General features: G+C 41.9%; 1 protein-coding gene across 1 annotated transcript in view; it reads right to left on the reverse strand.

Moving 5' to 3' along the window:
- Positions 1–248: 248 nt before the first annotated feature.
- The window catches only part of LOC124284087 (shootin-1-like), a 48839-nt gene continuing 26792 nt past the window's right edge, over positions 249–22295 (reverse strand). Inside the window, exons 5-17 of the mRNA XM_046720143.1 lie at positions 19465–19624; positions 18222–18319; positions 17467–17548; positions 16788–16882; positions 15663–15809; positions 13760–13934; positions 7178–7268; positions 6300–6346; positions 5644–5756; positions 4861–4911; positions 4078–4201; positions 3701–3777; positions 249–2443 (exon numbers count right to left, since the gene is read on the reverse strand). Coding sequence (XP_046576099.1) covers positions 3710–3777; positions 4078–4201; positions 4861–4911; positions 5644–5756; positions 6300–6346; positions 7178–7268; positions 13760–13934; positions 15663–15809; positions 16788–16882; positions 17467–17548; positions 18222–18319; positions 19465–19624 — 1251 coding nt within the window. The 3' untranslated portion in view covers positions 249–2443; positions 3701–3709. The remainder of the gene's footprint in view (positions 2444–3700; positions 3778–4077; positions 4202–4860; positions 4912–5643; positions 5757–6299; positions 6347–7177; positions 7269–13759; positions 13935–15662; positions 15810–16787; positions 16883–17466; positions 17549–18221; positions 18320–19464; positions 19625–22295) is intronic.

The following is a 22295-nucleotide window of genomic DNA, read 5'->3' on the forward strand; positions in this document are numbered from 1 at the left end:
ACTAAACCCAAGAAATATTTCTTCTACAAGCCACAAAGTTCTGTAACAGCACCTTCAGAAGCAGCAGGATATGGACACACAGATGCACACCAAATTAAGTATAAAGCATACTAATATGTTCATGTCTGTTGACAAAAGATTGCCATACTGAAAAACTGTGGAATTAAGCTTCCAAAAATAAGTGTCCAAAAACAAGTGTGCACTTTTAAAAATTATAAATCTGTACAAATGATGAAATTACAAACGCAAAACATCAAAAAACAGTTTATTACATCACAAAAAGTGCACAGAAACCACTGAGTACAGGAAGAATACTGGCAGCACAACTGTTTTTAATCAAATTCAAACCTGAAGCATACCTAGGACAGTTAAGCATATATATATTGCTCAGTAGCCCAACACCAACTAGGTGAATTGCGAGACAGTTGCAGTGCACACTGGTTAGGACTATTACCAGTAAGGCCAATTTCTATAATACTTAGATCAGAGACTTTGTCAAATGGAAGCCTAAAGGCAAAATATATATCTGAAAATGTAAATTCACTGTTATAATCCATTCACTGGATAATTGATAATGCCATCATGATCTTTCAGACACACCATCTCTGTTTTTCTTATTCATTATGTAATCTGTGTACATTTCTTTTTCATGATTCATAGGGTGATAACAATGTAAGAATTGTTACAGGTAACGGAGTCTGCAGAATCTAGTAATTCTAAGTGCATTTCTATTTTATTTGTCTGTAAAAAGGTCTGTAATCCCAGTCCTCAAAATAACTATAGTTCACATTTGTTTGATATGTAAAATATTTACAAAATATTGCATTAGAGCTAATGTATGATACTGATGAAAGTTTGCTAATGACAAGCCACAAGAAATGCCACACAGACTGAGTATTAATGGTAACAGCAAACTGTAATTTCTTTCAGACATAATAATGATATCATAAGACATTTCACTCTGACAATGACCCCTCTTAGGATGGGAAACTGAGAACAGCTCTATAGCATCATGTCCATTTGAACTCCCAATCCAAATGAAGGGTGAGAATTTTTTTACAACCATGATCTGAAAATTTCTATTGAAAACAAATTCACGCAAATAACAAAAATCTTTGACCACTTTCCAAGATGATCAATTAATAATATAAACTGTCTATATAAAAAATGGTGCAGCCTTTACATTTAGTACAGGTTGATTTTATACGTTTTTGAGATACAGAAATCAGGTATTCTGGTCTGAATGTTTTGCACCTTCATTTAAGAATGTAGAAGCCTTGTGACTGATTGGCTGATGAGAAGCTTCACCCCAGAAAAACAGAGGTGTAATAAGAGCAAGGCATCACACTGGAGTAAGAAATTGTTTTAATGACATTGCTTCAGATATATCCTGATAACTATGCTGTCATACTTGAGTACCCACATATCTAGGTAACCATTAGGGCTGGCTATCAATATCGATCTTTTTAGCCAGCCCTAGTAACTACACTGTCACACAAGGGGACCCACATATCATGGTAATGACATTGTCAAAGACCTACAAATCCTTGTTTAAGATTGAGTGATGGTGTACTACTGCTACCCATCTTAGTCCTGTTTCATGAGTAACGTTAGCACTACGACTGTCGTAAATCTGAAGACATACGATAATCATGGAGCGAATATCTCTGCGTGAAACAAGCCCTGATAATGCCAAGCTAAAGAGACAACTCACAGAGACCCCCTGTTCCATTGTTAGTACCGTAATATGTTTGTGTCCTATACGAATGCTAAGCATTAAACCATATTTACTTATGTACAAAGTACATGTACAAAACTATAAGGATTCATTAAACACGCATAAACAAAGCATATTAAAATCTGTGTGTATAGAATAAGATATTCACAAGATAGATTTTTATGTGTTTTTTTCATGTGATATCGAACATGTGAAGATCCGGGTTAGAACTGATCTTCAGTAACACATGCTTGTCATGAGAGGCGACTAATGGGATCAGGTGGTCAGACTTGATGACATGGTTAACACATGTCATCGTATCCCAATTGCGTAGATCGATACTCACTCACTCACTTTATATAGAAAAAGAGATCAAACAAACTTTCCTACCCTGTTTTGACATTAAATAGAAAATCTTGCACAGATAATGAACACGTCACATCTCAGATATGTCATTCTGTCTCTAGATATATACACGACATACTATAATAGTTAATAAATTTGGTAAATAATCCTTTGTTGACTACCACCAGAGCTGGTTGTATGTGTATCTATCACCATCTTGGACCAGACCATGCTTCAATTCCCACAAAGCACTGATTCAGGGACGACAAGCATGCTCTGTTCTATTTGTCCTTAGGTCGTCAATGAAAGGATTCAGAAGTCTCATGTGACCTTTACCCTTCATCCATGAGTGTTGTGTTCAGCAGTGGCCATCTTGTGTTTCTGTAATTGGACAAACATACATGACTATGTGTATACTATCAATAGTCACAGATATAGGTACAGGACTCACCTTCAACTAACTTTCGGTACTCAGTTCATAATGTACTGTTCATGGACTGACAATGAATCTCCTAGGATATTTTCTAAATGTATTCAAAATGTGTATCCTTACATTCCAATGCCCAGAAGGGGCTGTGGGGTAGCCTAGTGGTTAAAGCGTTCGTTCGTCATGCCGAAGACCCGGGTTCAATTCCCCACATGGGTACAATGTGTGAAGCCCATTTCTGGTGTCCCCCGCCGTGATATTGCTGGAATATTGCTAAAAAGCGGCGTAAAACCACACTCACTCACTCACTCCAATGCCTAGTTTGTAGTAGAGAATGTACTGAAAAATCAAACAGTGTTCTTTGACCTAAGGGAAATAAACACAATTTAATGTTTATTAACAAACTTCGGTGAGGTTAAATGAGGTTTTATGTCACTTTCAAGTTTATATGCATGCAAGTGTGCATGTGTGTCTTGCAACTTGGGTTAGTCAGGAATAATGCAGGTGCAAGCCCATGGAGAGAAAATCTGCTACAGTTTAACATGCATATCCCTACTCAGTGTATCAACTACAAGCCAAACAGTCTTTGTTGTACCCCTTTAATGCCCAGCACCAGGGCAACAACAAGTACCATTTTGAAATGTCTTTTCCTGGGGCTCAAACAAGTAATATCATCTTAAACATCATGAATACATGAACTTTATTTTGTTTAAGTGTAGGAGCTTTGTATTTCTTTGCCAGTCAACATCACATTCAGCAACAAGCCAGCCATATGGGGGTTGTCAAGATCAGGGCTCCAGATAATTTTTCAACATCGGGAGTACTGGAAAACCTTAAGTGTACATGTAGAGTACTGAATGGAAATTAATGGAGTATCAGTAATCTTGTGTTTCGTTTCATGTATGCACCACAACATTGATTCTTGTGTAAACAGGTCAATGAACAATAAAACAAGACTTTTTCAGATAAATACGTTTGTAAATGATTCTAAGACCATACACCATTGCTGTGGTGCGTATTTGCTACGTTTTCTAAATTATTTCCTACCGTATCGTGCATATTTTTTATCCGTACATACGCCGATACGGCCCTTATCTGGAGCCCTGCAAGATGCAGCTGACAATGACTGATATTATGAGAAACAAATAGAAACAATCCAGAAAGGTTCAGGTGAGCTAAAATACTATGACAAAACACACTTTAAGACTCACCTATTGTCTCTACCTTAAGTTTTCATTTTCTTCCTTCACAGATGGCAATGTTTTCGATTGGTGTACTGGTGCAAATACTGAAGACATAACATACACATAGTTTACTAAAAGTAATTATACATTTTAGGGGGGGATCTCCCCAATTTCCAATGATACAAACTTGCTTTAAACAGTCATTTTGCTAACTTGACAATCATTCAAACAGAAACAATTTTTCCAGTAATCTAACTGAACACTGATTTTTAGATCACTCTCAGACTGATCACAGGATAAATAATCCCTTTGTCTGAACCATAAAAAGCTGGTTTGTAATTTCTGGCATGTAATACAATAGATTTTTTTATTTGAATTGTATAAATTCTTGAGGAAATCCTCACCATCATCATTCTCTGTGTCTGGCTTCCGGACCCGTCTGAAGGCCTTCGCCAACTCTGAGTTCTCGTCCAAACTCTGCGCTGGTGCCGACAAATCCCCCTCACTGCGGGTTCGTTTCATCTTGTTCTGAGATTCAGAGAATATATGTACAGTCAAGCATTCATATGTCGACCATTGATGTCTCAAAGTGAGAGCTGAGTCCCTGCGCATGAGTTATCATTCACCATTTTTCGGTTGTGTCAAAAACCTCAGATAACTTGAAGTATCTAATCATAGTGATCAAGTTACAAATAGATCAAAACAAAGCAACAGACATTATAAGATCATAATTCAAATGTAGATTCTTTTGAAACCATAAAGGAACATCATCAATAATAACATACCAAATTAATGATGGTTAAGTTAACAAGGTTTTACTGTACTTTAATATGATTATCATGATCATATTATTCTATTTTATATTTTAATCAGGTGATTTGGAATATAAAACAAGATTCACAGACTTTAACAAACTGCAGACCCAAGTTCATGAACGTTGAAAGCAATCCTAAACAACTGGGCCTAGATTTTCGAAGCTCTCTTAGCGCTAAAATAGTCGTAACTGCCATACATTAACATTAACTTACGACGATCTTAGCGTTAAGAGAGCTTCGAAAATCTAGGCCCTGGGTGGCATTGTTCAAAGCAATCTTGGCGCTAAGGTGATTGTAACTCTCACACTTTAACATCAACTTACAACAGAATTAGCGCTAAGGTTGTTTAGTGTGATGTCTATTTTGACTTACCAACACATCATGTAGTTGGTGCATGGCGCTGTCTGGTCCTGGCACCGATTCCTAAAACAAGGAGGCTTGAAATGGTACATTTAACATTATGTCCTGTACATGTGTTTATGTCATGTAGTGTATCATCAGTGAGAGTTGGTTGGATTGTTGTTTAACATTGCACCTAGCAATATGCCACCTATATGACAACGCCTGTAAATAATCGAGTCTGTACAAGACAATCCAGTGATCAACAGAATGAACATCAATCTACGCAATTTGGATATGATGACAAGTGTCATCCAAGTGAGTGAGTCTGAACACCCGATCCCGTTAGTCGCGTCTTACCACAAGCATGGGTTACTGAAGGCTCATTCTAACCCGGACCTTCACAGGTATCAGCTGTCAAGTGTATTGAAGTGACACAATGTAGGCTTTGAAATTTAGTTAAAAAAGTTTATGATTGAGCCAATTTAATTTAATTCTAACCCAGATCTTAACTGGTGTCCGACAGTGATCAGAAGGAATCCATTACCACAGACCTACAGCCATAAGAACTGTTGACATAAGCACAGACCTTTGTAATAGCCTTGGAACATACAGGCTTCAGGACTGTCAGTGTCATGTATTACCAATCCTTTTCCGCATATGAATCCTAACGTCACATGTAACCAGGGGAGATAACTCTCATTAAAAACGGATGCCTAGAGCACATGGCCAGAACTGAGTGTTGTGTCATGTATTGGATTGAATTCCGGAAAGCAATAAGCTGTAACTGATGCAGTGATCACAGTCAGGACATACCTTTCTCACAGGTTTCAAGACCTTGTTGAGAGATCGGCCATCTTTGATTCGCTTCATCATTTCATCGAGAGCCTTGTTGTAGCCATCGTTGGTTGCTACTCCACCTCCGGCCACTGTTAACATCAGACACAGTTATACTTTGCTGTGAATGCATGGTTACACATACACTGTCACACACAGCTACAGTAGAAACACAGAAATTGTCTATTGTCAACATCTTACATAAGGTGAGGGACGGGCTACCAAACTTTGGATGTCTGTGCCTAGAAGAGCAACACAGTATGAGAGAGGACTCCACTGTCAACATCTCAAACAGTTACACATTATGAGCCACGCCCAATTTTGCCATTAACCACTGGGTTGGTTGGTTAATAATCAAGTCTAGACCAGACAATCCAGTGATCAACATCATGACCATCAATCTACGCAATTGGGATACAATGACATGTGTCAACCAAGTCAGCAAGCCTGACCATCCGATCCTGTTAGTTGACTCTTACGACAAGCTTAAGCATCGGTTACTGAAGATCAATTCTGCCCTTGATCTTTGAACCACTGGGCTTGACCACACCCATTAAAAAGGCTGACTGTTACAACAAGAAGTAGAGTGCTGGAAGTTGTTTCAATCCATATCCGCAGAGATGTCCGATACTTACATTTCTTCTTGACCTCTGCCTTTAACTTGGACTTCCGCCTGAAGAACCTGTGAAAGAATAGCAACATGCATCAGATCCACATGTCATCACAAGGATCAATTCACTTTGGTTTTGATAACACATGTCAACAATATCAGCAAGTTTGACCATACGCACAGTGGCCTCTAATAACAAACATGCTACTACAGGCCACCTCTTATTTATTTTTTTCTTCTATTTTTTCCATCAAGTTCTAAATCAAAGATCTGTAAATTGTCAAGATCCTTGTCCCTTTGAATATAAAACATGATAATGTTCCAGGCATGCATGAATGCCCTCTTGATGACGGTGAAGCCCATTTCTGGTGTCCCCCGCCATGATATTGCTGGAATAGTGCTAAAAGCAGCATAAAACTAAAACTGACTCACTTGATGATGGAAAAAGGGATATAGCTTGAGTAAATGGTTGTATGTTGAATATTGCTATAGATTTGGGATGTAAGTTGTAAGCAGAGTTGTGTATTCAGCACCAGTTTTTAATTTGGAGGCGAAATTACCATTAGGCCAGACCAATGTTATTTCCTGTTTTACAGATTTTTTTCCTCAGAAAACCTAAAGGCAGGAGGGAAAAAATAAAAATAAAAATCACTTGTCAAAATAATTTTCCTTTTAAATACTAAAAGTATTTTATTTTTGGCAATTTATGAAGTTTATATGGGGCAAAAAGCAATAAAAATTTTTTGGGTAAGTTTACATTTTGGCCAACAAAAACATGAGGATTTTATTTTTGGAGCGGGGAATATTAATTTTATTTTTTTTCTTACTCTTGCAAAAATACAACCGGCAGATCCGTAAAACAAGAAATAAAATTGGTCTGGCCTTAAATACAAATAAACTCACGTTTTCTTGATGACTGGTGGAGGGGGTGGTGGGGGTGGAGGAGGAGGGGGTGGTCGTGTGGCATCTTTGTATTTCTCCTCTAGGGTCTTATCTGCAAGATGTAAGTTCATATTCATGATATGGTCAGAACGTTATGCAACATAATCACAACATAATCATCACATAATGTACAGGGTCGTGCAAAAGTATTCGGACACTTGACGTAATTTCCATAGACTTACATGTTAATTTAGTATAGCATAAATAATTTTCATGAATTTGATTTTCGTAAGATACAAGTCAAATTATGCACATTTGTGAGGAATCATCTTACCTACAATCACATAAGTTTGATTTAATTTTCTGTTGCTTCTTTATCGAATGGCAACAATTTAATCAACATGTGTACAGTGCCGTGAACTCCTTTAACATGGCGGCCTATGGGATTGTGCATTGTGGAACCAAACGTAAGTTGATAAATGTGATGTCATTAGTTGAATAGTGGTCGGAAAATTGAACTGAATTTATGTGCACAGAGCAGAGATGTTTTCATATTTGCCTGTAAAATTTTGAAAAGATCCATCCTAAACTCACTTCATGAAAATTATTTATGCAACACTGAAATAACATGTTAGTCTATGGAAATTATGGAAATTACATCTGAATAAAAGTATCCTGAATCATGCTTATTTTGTCTCCTTCCGGGTCTGTAACATATCTTCTATTTTTTCTGCTACTGCTGTAACCCTGTACTTCCACCTGTCTCTGACAGGGGACCACAATAGTTAACTTTTGGTCCTGGCTTCTGTTAACATTTTATGTGGATTTTATGACTCCATCTCTTGATGCAAGCATCAAGTGGAGAAGCGACCCTTTCCTGTACGAAAGTATCCTTACAAGTACTGGGTCATATCACTTACGCTAGTCTGTCCTTAGACGTGCATATAGACTCCAAGCTGAACTCTTCCGAGTGTAGGCTTTAACAAGTCATGTGATAAAAGGGCGAGACTTCGTCTCAACGCCTTTGAGGGACTGTCAACTGTTGTGCAACAACCAGCGGGACGAAATGGTGAATGCCGGAGACGTCCTCGGTGGCGATGTCCCTCAGGTAATGGTTGCCTAACACCATGTCTGATTTCCAAAAGCAGCCCTCCATTATCGTCCTGATAAAGCAATTCCCATGTAGATCGAGTGTTGACGCCAGAGCTCTAATCTCGTGTGGGTTGGAGGCTCTTGGAGGATCTAGTCCAGCTGCTTTGTAGGCCCGTAGTATGACAGTTCTGATCCAGATTGATATTGTAGTGCGGGAGACCTCTGTCTGTGTCGCTGTTGATATCGGGACGAAAAGACGCTTGAATTTCCGTCTCCTGATCCTGGATTTTTGTAGGTATACTTTCAATGCTCTCACTGGGCACAAGGATAGATCCTGCGTATCCTGTGGTCCAAGGACGGATGATAATGCTGGGAAGTGGAATTGTCTGTCCGGTTGACCTGGCAGTTGATTCTTTGCGATGAAATCCCATCGTAGTCCCATATGCACAGTGTTTTGATTTTCATCAAATCGTGTTCTCTCGTAGTCCAGAGCATGTATTTCTGACATCCTGGCTGCTGTTGCTAGGGCGAGCAGGAACAGCGTCTTTTGCGTCAAGAGCTCGAAGGATGTCCCTCTAATGGTTCATAGACGCCGCTGGTGAGATCTCGTGAGAACTACGTTGAGGTCCCAAGCCGAGAGCTTTAAATCTCTGTTGTTGGTCCTCAATTTATAAGAGCGTAGTAAGGCCAGTAACTCTGGTACTTTCGCCAGTTTGGCACCCGGCCCTCATGGAGATGACTGAGCTCAATGCAGCTAGGTATGTTGAAAGTGTTGACCCATTTAACCGCTTTGTTTGTCGTGAGGTGACAAAGGTAGTCCGCCACTTGAGGATGTGTTGCCTTTATAGCTGTAAAGCCTGTCCTCGCCAGCGTATGTCTCGAAGCTTCGCCACTTGTCGTCGCACAAGTTGCGCCGTGAGACTGCGTGAGCTAGTGTGACTGCTTTCGCTGCCCTGGCGGAATATCCTCTCTCTTGTTCAAGCACGCCTTGATACAGTCCACACGCAGCCGAACACCCTGGGTTGCCGTAAGGCGCCTGCTTTGTGTGAGGATGTACTAGTAGATTAGTCCACTCTGGTAGTTGCAGTTGAGGTTGTCCTAATTCTTGTATGAGAATGGGGAACCATATTCTCGCTGGCCAGTAGGGCGCGACCAAAATCAGTTGTAGGTCCTTCCTCTGGCTGTTTTTCTGCAACACCCTCGGTATTAGAGCTGGTGGTGGAAACGCATACGCGTTTAGTCCTTCCCAGGAGATGCTTAGAGCGTCCGTTGCCCATGCTTGTGGATCTGGTATTGGTGAGACGAATGTTATCAGTTGATTGTTGAATCTTGTGGCGAAGAGGTCTATTAGTGGTGCTCCCATCTCTTGTATGATCTGCTTGAAGATCTCTGGGTGTAGCATCCATTCTGTTGGGGACGGCTGTGTTGGACGGGACAGTGCGTCTGCGATCACATTCTTGGCTCCTGGAATGTGGCATGCTCTTATGTGGATGTTCAGGTCGTCTGTTGTGCCGAACAGTTGAAAGCAGAGGTCCAGGAGGTTCGACGATCTTGTTGATCCTTGCCTGTTGATGTAGAACGCCACTGTGGAGTTGTCCGTATGTACCATCAGATGCGCATCCTGCAGAATGTTGGTCCAGTGGAGTATGGCGTTTACTACTGCTTTCATTTCTAGCATGTTGATGTGCAAAACTTCCTTCTCTTTGGTCCATGTCCCAGCTGACACGTCGTTGTCGAAATGTGCTCCCCAACCTTGTAGTGATGCGTCCACGAGACGCGTCGTGCACTCCGGCTCTGCTAAATAGGTGCCTCCGCAAACATTCGATCTCTGGGTCCACCATAGTAGATATGGGCGTAGTGCGTACGGGAGTCCGAAGGGTTCCGGGTCGTCCAGATGAGTATTGACGAAGACCTGTAGAGGGCGTAGTTGTAGTCTCCCTGTGACTGTCATCTTGAGCCATCGGTCCTCTGGTACCAGTATGCGGTTCTGTGTTGTGATGAACCGGATTCCTAGGAGCTGTAGATCCTGTGTAGGTTCTAGGTCCGACTTGAGGAGATTCACTAGCCACCCCAGTTGTGTAAGCAGTCTGATGGTGAAGTCCAGTTGAAGTCTGAGATGCTTGGGATCTTGATGTACTTGAATCCCGTCGTCTAGGTAGAATGCATTGCGTAGACCTCGATGATGTAGGTATGCGACTATGGGCTTCGTCACCCTTGTAAACAACCAGGGGGACGATGATATTCCAAATGGCAGGACCTTCCATTGGTAGTGTCGTCCGTCCAGTATAAACCTCAGGTACTTCCTTGAGTCCGGATGTACAGGAATATGCAGGTAGGTGTCCTGTAGATCTATGCTGGCCATGTAGTCCATCGGACGGATGAGGTGTAGGAGTTGTGGTAGATGTATCATGCTAAACTTTGGTGGTCTGCGTAGATAATCTTTGTTGAAGGCCCTCATGTTGTAGATGAGTCGGAACTTTTCTTTGGAGTTTTTCTTTGGCACTAGGAAAACTGGGGAGTAGAATCCTGGTGAGAGCTGGTCCTGGTCCACCACTTCTATGGCTTCCTTCTCTAGTAGAGATGTGACCGCTTCTCGTAGCCTCTCTGTCCGATGGGTCTTGAAGTTGAACTTGTGAGGTTAGGCCTGTCAACGGGCGGAGTTGCTTGTAGTTGTATGCGCGATATCCGTCTCTTAGGATGCTGGATACAAAAGGATCTTGAAGAATTCCCCAGTTCTCCCAGTAGGTTTGAAGGCGTCCACCCACTTGTGAAGGTTGTACAGGAACGGCTGGGGGTGGAAGACTCCAGTCGTCCCGAACCCCTCTTTCATCATCTCTGATCCTTGGCGCCTCTGGGTGCCCTGCCTCGTCCAGGTCGTCCTCTATAGGGCGACGAAAAGAGTCCTTCCCGCCTCTGGAGAAGCTCATTTTCTTGTCTCTTGCCTTCTGGATGCCTGGGAACTTCGACTTGCCCGAGTAGCGCTGGGACGTCTGCCTGATGACACTGGCTAGGGTATCGATGGACTTTATCATGAGGACCTCTCTGGAGTCTTTGGTAACTTCTTTGGCGACGTCGTCAATCTCCCATGCGAAGATGGATGGCGTCGACCATGGGGCTGTGTACAGCGACTTCGTGAAGCGTTCACTCCAGTTGCAGGATGCTTGTAGACCTTGCCGCCTTGCCAACGTCAACCCTGCTGAGATGGATGATAGATGGTCCGTCATAAACTGCTGGTCCTTCTTCTGCATGAGTAGAGCTGAGTAGATCATCCGGTCCTCCTCTGCGGTAGAGTCCTTGAACTTGGCGATGAGCGTCTCGTTCACTGCCCTGGATCTATTCAGACCGAAGAACATCCTTCTGGTTATAGTCTCTATCTGCGCCAGCTTTTTGACGTCAATCTTGTAAGACTTGGTCCGGGCGGCGTTGATGACCTTGTAGTTATCATTGATGTCCTGCGCCTTCATGAAGGGGTCCATATTGTGTAGAGAGAACGTCTTAGCAGTGAACTGTGGAATATTCGGCGCCTGGGATTTCGTTGCCTTCCGGAAGGCTGCGTCCAAGTTCTCTGGAACCTCCGAGATGGGATCAATTGGCGGTAGAGTGATTGTGTCGACATCATTGTCTTTCATCAGGTACGTGAGAGCTGCATTCTCTTCCTTAGAGGGTGACGCTAACTCCAGTCCGTTGGCCATCCAGTATCTGATCTCTGCGTCGGAGAAGATAATACCGCCATCGTCCTCTGTTTCGGGGCGCTGATCGGAGATCGTTGAACATCCTCCGCTGGGGATCTGTGTGGAGACCTGTGCGGAGACCTGCGTGGAGACCTTCGTGGAGACTTGCGTGGAGACCTGCGCGGAGACCTGCAGAGCTGCGTGGAGACCTGCGTGGAGGTGAGCGTCTCTTGGTTCGTGAAGGCCTCGGCGAATCCCTCGACGATCTGTGAGATGTTGATGACGTCATTGAGGCTGTCTCCGAAGACCTTCGCGAAGGCTGTTCATCTGCGTCGTCCATGGAAGGCCTCTCCAATGCGTCGTCGGCGGGGGGTCCTTTGTGCAGGTCCGGGTCCTCCCTGCGAGTGGTGTCCAAGGCTGATTGTCGATCTTTTTCCTGCGCGTAGCGCCTCTCCATCATTTCCATGATCTGTTGTGAGAACTGCTGCATGAAGGCCCCGGGGTTGAATGTCTGCGGTGATAGATGAACTGCCCTCTCTGCGTTGGTAGCGATATGGTCCAGGGATTGCTCATCTGCCGTCAGTGTAGATACCTCGGACTGCGTAGATAACTGTGCTGATGTTACCGTTGCTGAGGCCTGCTTCTTCTTGGGGTGATGTATCTCCGGGATGAGGAGCGGCGGATCATCATAGAGTTCTCTTTCCTCTATCGGAACAATCTTGGCCGAGAAAGTCCTAGTTGTCTGCGCAGACGTCCCCGTAGAGCTGCTCGTCGACTTAGGGGTGCGTGGCCATCTCTGCGTAGAGGATGGCTTCTTCTTCTTCGTCTGTGATGAAGGGATGTTCGAAGTGGCAGGCGGACAACGTCCCACTCCCATCCTCCGAGGACATCCCCGGCGGATCAATGGAGGGAAGAGGGTCATCTGACATCAGTTGACACGTGAGGGACACAGCCGGCTTATCCATGACTTGAACAAGTCGCCTGGATCTGTCTTTTGCACTTCTGGCACGCAAAAATATATTTATTAAATTCAAAATTGGTTAAATGCTGACAAAGGTTGCAGCGAGAGCTGGAAGTACATGGTGTTGTGCAGCTAGGGCACAATAAATCGTCTGTCAGCAGCAAACCTAAACCTACAACGAACAGGTTTTCATGAAATGTAAACAACTGAACAAACATGGACAAAACCGTGAATAAACAGTGAAATTTCTTAATTAATTTCAAACCATATTGTTGAAGGATACTCCCTTAACCCCTATAAAGGTAATGTATAGGGTAATAACTAATAAATGAAAGGATATAGTGCCGTATAGAAGACACAGGCGCTCTCCCAACCGTCCACTAGGGCGAAGAAGGAGAGAGTGAAGCATGTGGGAGCGGTGGCGTCACTTTTCCCGCCAAAACGGCCAGAGGGATAACTCATGGTGAGTAGTGATTTTACGTATGTTTTTATTGAAGGGAGCTTCAATAGAAGATACAAGTGTTCCACTAACGTTCGCAAGAGGAAGGAGACAAGCAATAAGCATGAGTCAGGATAAGGAAAAATATTATTACATTATGTTATGCCTTCACAACATTATAACATATTGTAACATCATCACAACATAATCATCACATAATGTAACATCATTGTTACTTTATGCAGGTTACCAATATTTGAAAAGCGGTACACTTGCATTTACAATTCTTGACATTGAGAGAAGGTAAGATAAGAGATATGAATAACAATGATATATGAATAACCAACTTGAGTACCAGCTAAGTTGAAACCTAAAGACAATTACTTCATAGACAGGGGCCTCCTGTGATATCTGTTACTGTCAAGCAGTTTTGAACTCACACTGTGCCTGCAGATCTGTGTACTGTTTTTCCATCTGAGTGTATTTCTCAGTCACGTCCTGCATACGGGAACTCAGAGAATCTCTCTCCTCCAGGAGGGTCTTGTTTTCAATCTCCAGGGAAGCCATCTCATCCTTGTTGCTGAGGCCAGCAATCTCTTCCTGTAGCTCCTTCACCTGTAGGAAGACAACACATGTACACTACTTATGACGCTACTGATGAAAGCCCTTGATATCCTTGACTTAAGGGGAGACTACATGCACGAAACAAGATGCTGATGATCTCCCTTGACATCCTTGACTTTAAGGTAGACAACATGCCCGAAACAAGATGTTGATGATCTCCCTTGACATCCTTGACTTTAAAGAAACTACATGCCACTAAAACAAGATGTTGATGATCTCCCTTGACATCCTTGACTTTAAGGTAGACTACATGCCTGAAACAAGATGTTGATGATCTCCCTCGACATCCTTGACTTTAAGGTAGACTACATGCCCGAAACAAGATGCTGATGATCTCCCTTGACATCCTTGACTTTAAGGTAGACTACATGCCCCAAACAAGATGTTGATGATCTCCCTTGACATCCTTGACTTTAAGGTAGACTACATGCCCGAAACAAGATGCTGATGATCTCCCTTGACATCCTTGACTTTAAGGTAGACTACATGCCCGAAAAACAAGATGTTGATGATCTCCCTTGACATCCTTGACTTTAAGGTAGACTACATGCCCAAAACAAGATGTTGATGATCTCCCTTGACATCCTTGACTTTAAGGTAGACTACATGCCACTAAAACAAGATGTTGATGATCTCCCTTGACATCCTTGACTTTAAGGTAGACTACATGCCCGAAACAAGATGTTGATGATCTCCCTTGACATCCTTGACTTTAAGGTAGACTACATGCCCGAAACAAGATGTTGATGATCTCCCTTGACATCCTTGACCTTAAGGTAGACTACATGCCCGAAACAAGATGATGATGATCTCCCTTGACATCCTTGACTTTGAGTTAGACTACATGCCACTAAAACAAGATGTTGATGATCTCCCTTGAGATCTTTGACCACACTTCTAACAGAAGACAGTGATGACCATCCTTGACTGACAGTGGTAGAAGACATTGATGATCTCTTTGACAACTTTGACCACAAGGAGATACCATATGCTACGAATGGAAAGCCATGCTTACCTCCCCTGACCAAAAGGGGAGACAACACACTACTACAGAAGGTCATACTTACCTCCCTTGACCAAACGAGAAGTAAACACATCACTACAGAAGGTACTGATCACCTGTCTTGTAATTCTTTACCGAAGAAAAAAGACTACAGATAGAAGACTTTGATGATCTACTATAACATAACAGCTAACAACTGAAAAAGATCAATGTGATCATGTCTCATTAGGGACTGTTCATAATTTATGGCTAGGTGGGGGTGATGATGATTTTAAGGGGGGGTCACCCATTTTGTTCTTGGGAGGCAGGGGGTCATCAATTTTGTACACATGTACTAGGGGGTCATCAATTTTGTACACATGTACTAGGTGGGTGTCAGCAATTTTGTACATAGAAATATTAAAAAATTATGCTTAAAAATTATGGGAAGGTAGGGGGGGTCATTGATTTTGTACATGACATGCAGGGCGGGGTCACTTACTTTGTACATAAATTTTACGGGGTCATTCACATTGTACATGCTTCTCCATGAAAATCATCATCAACCCCCTAGCCATAAATTATGAACGGTCCCTTAGATTCTTGACCAAAAGCTAAGGACACAGAACAAGTCACATGTTCCCTTCACAAACATTGGACTCCTTCCTCGTCTCACTACACAGACCGTAAGTACATCTGTGTTCCACCCAACACAGATCTCTATAAGTCCCCCTCACCTGTGTCTGGTGCTCTGCCTTCAGCTTCTCCAGATCTGTGGTGAGATTCTCCACCTCGTGCAGTGCCTTCATCAGCTGTGGGTCGTTAGATACCTTTGACAACAGGATGGAGCTCTCCCTCTTCATGGCAGCATTGTTGGCATAAAGCTATGAAAGAATAACATTTTCTTTTTAATTTGCAAGCAGCTTATCATTTTTTTTCTACAAACTGGTATGTTTCAGTTTGCAAAATTTCAATTTTTGCAATAATCAGTTCTAACATTTCTGAATATGGGCTGAATAAAATCATCCCTACCTGCTACTGAAAAAAGATTATGATTATCTCCCCTGAAATCCTTTGCCAGAAAGGACTACAGGCTATTGATGAACTGCCTCTGGAATCTTGACCAAAAGGAGAGATTCTACAGATAGATGGCACTGATGATCTCCTGAGATGCTTCACCGAAAGGAGAATCTACGAGATCTCCCTTGAGATCCTTGACCTGGAGGGGAGACTATCAATGCTACTGATACAGAGCTCTGATGATAACCATTGATATCCTGAAACATCACATAACTGAAAGAAGATCAATGTCATGACTTCACTTGAGATCCTTGACCTGGAGGGGAGACTACATGCTACTGATACAAAGCTCTGATGATAACCATTGATATCCTTGAAACATCACATAACTGAAAGATCAATGTCATGACTTCACTTGAGATCCTTGACCTGGAGGGGAGACTACATGCTACTGATACAAAGCTCTGATGATAACCATTGATATCCTTGAAACATCACATAACTGAAGAAGATCAATGTCATGACTTCACTTGAGATCCTTGACCTGGAGGGGAGACTACATGCTACTGATACAGAGCTCTGATGATAACCATTGATATCCTTGAAACATCACATAACTGAAAGAAGATCAATGTCATGACTTCACTTGAGATCCTTGACCTGAAGTTAAGGAGACAGATATTAGGATGTTCCACTCAGATCATATATTCACAACAACTGTAAATATTATAACTGTGAAAATTTTTGCCGATTCCACAAAGTCACACATGTCCTCCATGGTCTTTTGACACACTAAGAATCTTGATTCATGAGAAAATCATATGAGGTGAACATGTACTCACCTCTGTTGCAAAATTTTCAGCTGTGTTCTGGCACAAGATGGCTGCCTCATATTCTTTCCTCAAGGATTCATATTCCTGAAAAGCCTGCTCAGACGCTGTGGATACAAACAGAAGATAAAGATCTCTCTACTTTCTGGAACATACTGCAGTGAATTATGTGCTGTTGAGCATACAAAATGCAAAACTTGAATGCAATTCTATTATTTTCACAACTCAAGAACCCGTGAAGGTCCGGGTTAGAATATTGGCCTTCAGTAACCCATGCTTGTCGTAAAAGGCGACTAATGGGATCGGGTGGTCAGGCTCGGTTGACTTGGTTGACACATGTCATCATTCCCAATTGAGCAGATTGATGCTAATGCTGTTGATCACTGGATTGTCTGGTCCAGACTCGATTATTTACAGACCGCCACCATATAGCTGGAATATTGCTGAGTGTGGCGCCAAACTAAACTAAACTCACTCGCTCCTCTGTAAAGTACTGATTCTAGTACTTTTGTTAGGCTGAGTCCCATCTGGACACCTTATCACCAGGACACAAAGTCAGCGATCTAACCCACTCAGCCACCACAGCTTGCGGAAGTGGGAACTAAAATCGGAGTTGAATGAACCTCCAATGCTGCTTTCCTTGTGTAGACGGATAACCATCACCTTTAACTTGACAGCCTCCTCCACTGACCTTGTGTGAGTTGTTTGAAGGCATCCTTGTGTTGTTTTAGTGATTCCTTTGTCTGCTTGAGTTCCACCTTCACCCTGTCATACTGGAAGAAATATAACAGATGTGAGGTGGTGAGGTGAAATTGGGTTTTACGTCGTACTTGAGAATATTTCGCTCATATGACGACGTGCATGCGTGTGTATGTGTATGTGTGGCTGCTTGTACTAGCCCAGACTTAAGCTGGTTTTATAGTGCTAGCCCACTGAGATACCATGCCGCAGTGAAGCATGAAGACCCCACTCAGACACATTATATTGACTCCGAGCCGACCAGTCCTTGTTGTACCCATTAATGCCGAGCGCCAGACAGGGACCAGCAAGTACCATATTTTAACGTCTTTTGGTCAAAAGTTGCAACCAGTAAACTATATTCCACAACATTGTGTCCATCTGATGGTACTGTTCTACTCTAGAATTATTAACACTGTGTCAAACTGAGGCATTTTCTGTATCCCTGTGGCCCATCTTTTCTTGTGTCTCTCTTTGCACTACCTTCTCTCATATCTCCCAGTGCCCCATTTTCTCTCATGTCACTCTGTGTCCCACCTTCTCTAGTGGGGCAGTGGGGTAGCCTAGTGGTTAAAGCGTTCGCTTGTCACGCCGACAACCTGGGTTCGATTCCCCACATGGGTACAATGTGTGAAGCCCATTTCTGGTGTCACCCGCTGTGATATTGGTGGAATATTGCTAAAAGTGGCGTAAAAGTAAACTAATAACCTTCTCTCGTGTCTCCTTGTGACTCTGCTTCTCTGCATGCAGGTCTTCCCAAGTCTGCTTGTACTGAGTTGACAATTGACACCGCTCATCCTGGAGCTCTGCAACAGCCGCAACATCACCATTAATTCCACAACATCATCATTTCAGTATGAGAGCAGTTTTTCCTGAGAATATCTAAACTTTAACAAGGTATTTGTTTGTAAACAATACACAATGGCATTTAAAAAAGTAGTCAAATAGCACTGAACTCCATGCTGCACAAGCATGCTCTTAGGGCATAATGTATTATCATGGATAACTTATCCCACTTGGTACCCATTTTCTGCTTAGAGTGAGTGAGTATGGTTTTACACTGCTTTCAGCAATATTCCAGCAATATCATGGTGTGGGACACCAGAAATGGGCTTCGGACGTTGTACCCATAAGGGGAATTGAACCTGGGTCTTCGGCGTGATGAACGAATGCCTTCTTAACCACTAGGCTACCCCACCACACTTTTTCTGCTTAGATGTAAGTTAAAGATGAAGAGAGTCTATTTTCAACTGTCTCCTAAAAATATCATTTCCAGCACTTGCTATGAGATGAAAAAACAGAGGGAAATGACCAGGTCCACGAATTAGATCAAGTGTTCTGGTCACATGGGCAACTCATCAATGATGTCTCAAGCTGTGAAAATGTAATTTCAACATTGATTACATTTCTGTCCAGTAACAATACAATAAAATACAATACCCAGGATATATATTAGGTAACCGGTATAATCTGTATCCTTGCATTGACAGGCAGAAATAACAGGGAAGGATGCTAATGATTCCTATCAATAACAGGAAAAGGTATTTATTACACTAGAACCATCCAGATAAACATCATCAACACCATTAATCACACTAACACACATTTCATCACAAGCACACACACATTTCATCACAAGCACACTTGTAGCCTTGGTAACACATTTTTAATCAGACCTGGGATTCTATTTAAACACCTGGGCCTAGATTTTCGAAGCTCTCTTAGCACTAAGATCGTCGTAAGTTAATGTTAATGTATCGCACTTATGACTATCTTAGTGCTAAGAGAGCTTCGAAAATCTAGGCACTGAGCTTACCTTTTAAGTTATTATTATTATTGTTTAAGTTAACACACCCATACCTGCAAATGTACTCACCTGTAAAATAATTAACAAACCTGTAATCCATATGCCTTTAATCCCATTTTTACATCTGTAATCCAATTTACGCACCTGTAATCCTTTCATTGAGTTTGTCGAGGTGGTCCTCTGTAAGGCTGTCTTTGCTGAGGTCAAGGTCACTGACCTCCAGTTCCCCGTCCACAATATCCTTATCTGCCCTATCCAGGATTGCCTGGCTCATCCGCTTCAGATTGCGATTCTCCTTCGTCACCTGACAACACAACACTTGATATATAGAGTGGTTAAATTACAGTGGAAATAGTCAAATCCAGACTCTGTGCAATCCGGTTTTCTCCATAATCCGGACTTCTCTCTTCTTAATTTTTCATTAAAGCATGTTTATAATCAAGACTCTATGAATTACAGATGACAGACTAAAATAACTGTCCCTAAATGAACTTCCTATGAGAACAATAGTTTGAAATCCAAATATAGCTGACTAAAATAACAGTTTCGACAATCAACTTGCTATGAGAACAATGCTTTGTAATACGTACGCAGCTGACTAAAACACCAGTTCCGACAAATCAACTTGCTATGAGAACAATGCTTTGTAATCCGTCATAGCTGACTCAAACACCAGTTCCGACAAATCAACTTGCTATGAGAACAATGCTTATAACCTGCTATGAGAGAACAATGCTTTGTAATCCCAACATAGCTGACTAAAATAACAATCCCAACAATCAACTTGCTGTGAGAACAATGCTTTGTCAATCCAGAGTAGCTGACTAAAATAACAGTCCCGACAATCAACTTGCAATGATCAACTTGCTATGAGAACAATGCTTTGTAATCCGAACGAAGCTGACTAAAATAACAGTCCCAACAATCAACTTGCTATGAGAACAATGCTTTGTATCCAGGAGTACCTGACTAAAATAACAGCTGACTCAAAAAATAACTTTGTAATCAAGACCGACAATCAACTTGCTATGAGAACAATGCTTTGTAATCCGAACGTAGCTGACTTAAATAACTGTCCCGACAATCAACTTGCTATGAGAACAATACTTTGTAATCCAGTCGCAGTTTTACTAAAATAACAATCCCGACAATCAATTTGCTATGAGAACAATGCTTTATAATTCAGTCGCAGCTGACTAAAATAACAGTTCCGACAATCAACTTGCTATGAGAACAATGCTTTGTAATCCGAACGTAGCTGACTAAAATAACAGTCCGACAATCAACTTGCTATGAGAACAATGCTTTGTAATCCGAACGTAGCTGACTAAAATAACTGTCCCGACAATCAACTTGCTGTGAGAATAATGCTTTGTATCCAGGAGTACCTGACTAAAATAACTGTCCCGACAATCAAATTGCTGTGAGAACAATGCTTTGTAATCCAGACGTAGCTGACTAAAATAACTGTCCTGACAATCAACTTGCTATGAGAACAATGCTTTGTAATCCAGAAGCTGTAGCTGACTTGCTATGAAACAACTGTCTAATGTAGCGACAATCAACTTGCTATGAGAACAATACTTTGTAATCCAGAAGTACCTGACTAAAATAACAGTCCCGACAATCAAATTGCTGTGAGAACAATGCTTTGTAATCCAGACGTAGCTGACTTAAATAACTGTCCTGACAATCAACTTGCTATGAGAACAATGCTTTGTAATCCGAACGTAGCTGACTAAAATAACAGTCCCGACAATCAACTTTGCTATGAGAACAATGCCTTGTAATCCAAAGGTAGCTGACTAAAATAACTGTCCCGACAATCAACTTGCTATGAGAACAATGCTTTGTAATCCAGATCGTAGCTGACTAAAATAACAGTCCCGACAATCAACTTGCTATGAGAACAATGCTTTGTAATCCAAAGGTAGCTGACTAAAATAACTGTCCCGACAATCAACTTGCTATGAGAACAATGCTTTGTAATCCGAACGTAGCTGACTAAAATAACAGTCCCGACAATCAACTTGCTATGAGAACAATGCTTTGTAATCCAGACGTAGCTGACTAAAATAACAGTCTGTTGAATATTTACATCTGTCTTTCTGTTCACAATGGTTCATGACTGAAACATTGTATTACGTAGAAATTTACCGAGGCATAAGCAATTCATGCTAACAGACCCTTTCCAATGAACAATTTACATCATAATGTTCAACCAACACTGCATCATAATGCTCTGCTTACCTTTACATCATAATGCTCCACCTACCTCTACATCATAATGTTCCACCTACCTCTACATCATAATGCTCTGCTTACCTGTGGCATAATGCTCCACCTACCTCTACATCATAATGCTCTGCTTACCTTTATGGCATAATGCTCCACCTACCTCTACATCATAATGCACTGCTTACCTTTGTGGCATAATGCTCCACCTACCTCTACATCATAATGCTCCACCTACCTCTACATCATAATGCTCTGCTTACCTTTGTGGCATAATGCTCCACCTACCTCTACATCATAATGCTCTGCTTACCTTTGTGGCATAATGCTCCACCTACCTCTACATCATAATGCACTGCTTACCTTTGTGGCATAATGCTCCACCTACCTCTACATCATAATGCACTGCTTACCTTTGTGGCATAATGCTCCACCTACCCTACATCATAATGCTCTGCTTACCTTTGTGGCATAATGCTCCACCTACTTCTACATCATAATGCTCTGCTTACCTTTGTGGCATAATGCTCCACCTACCTCTACATCATAATGCTCTGCTTACCTTTGTGGCATAATCCTCCACCTACCTCTACATCATAATGCTCTGCTTACCTGTATTGCATAAAGCTCCACCTACCTCTACATCATAATGCTCTGCTTACCTTTGTGGCATAATGCTCCACCTACCTCTACATCATAATGCTCTGCTTACCTGTATTGCATAAAGCTCCACCTACCTC

Source organism: Haliotis rubra, unplaced genomic scaffold (genome assembly GCF_003918875.1).
Source record: "Haliotis rubra isolate DU_JTF1 unplaced genomic scaffold, ASM391887v1 Scf329, whole genome shotgun sequence".
NCBI classification, from domain to species: domain Eukaryota; kingdom Metazoa; phylum Mollusca; class Gastropoda; order Lepetellida; family Haliotidae; genus Haliotis; species Haliotis rubra.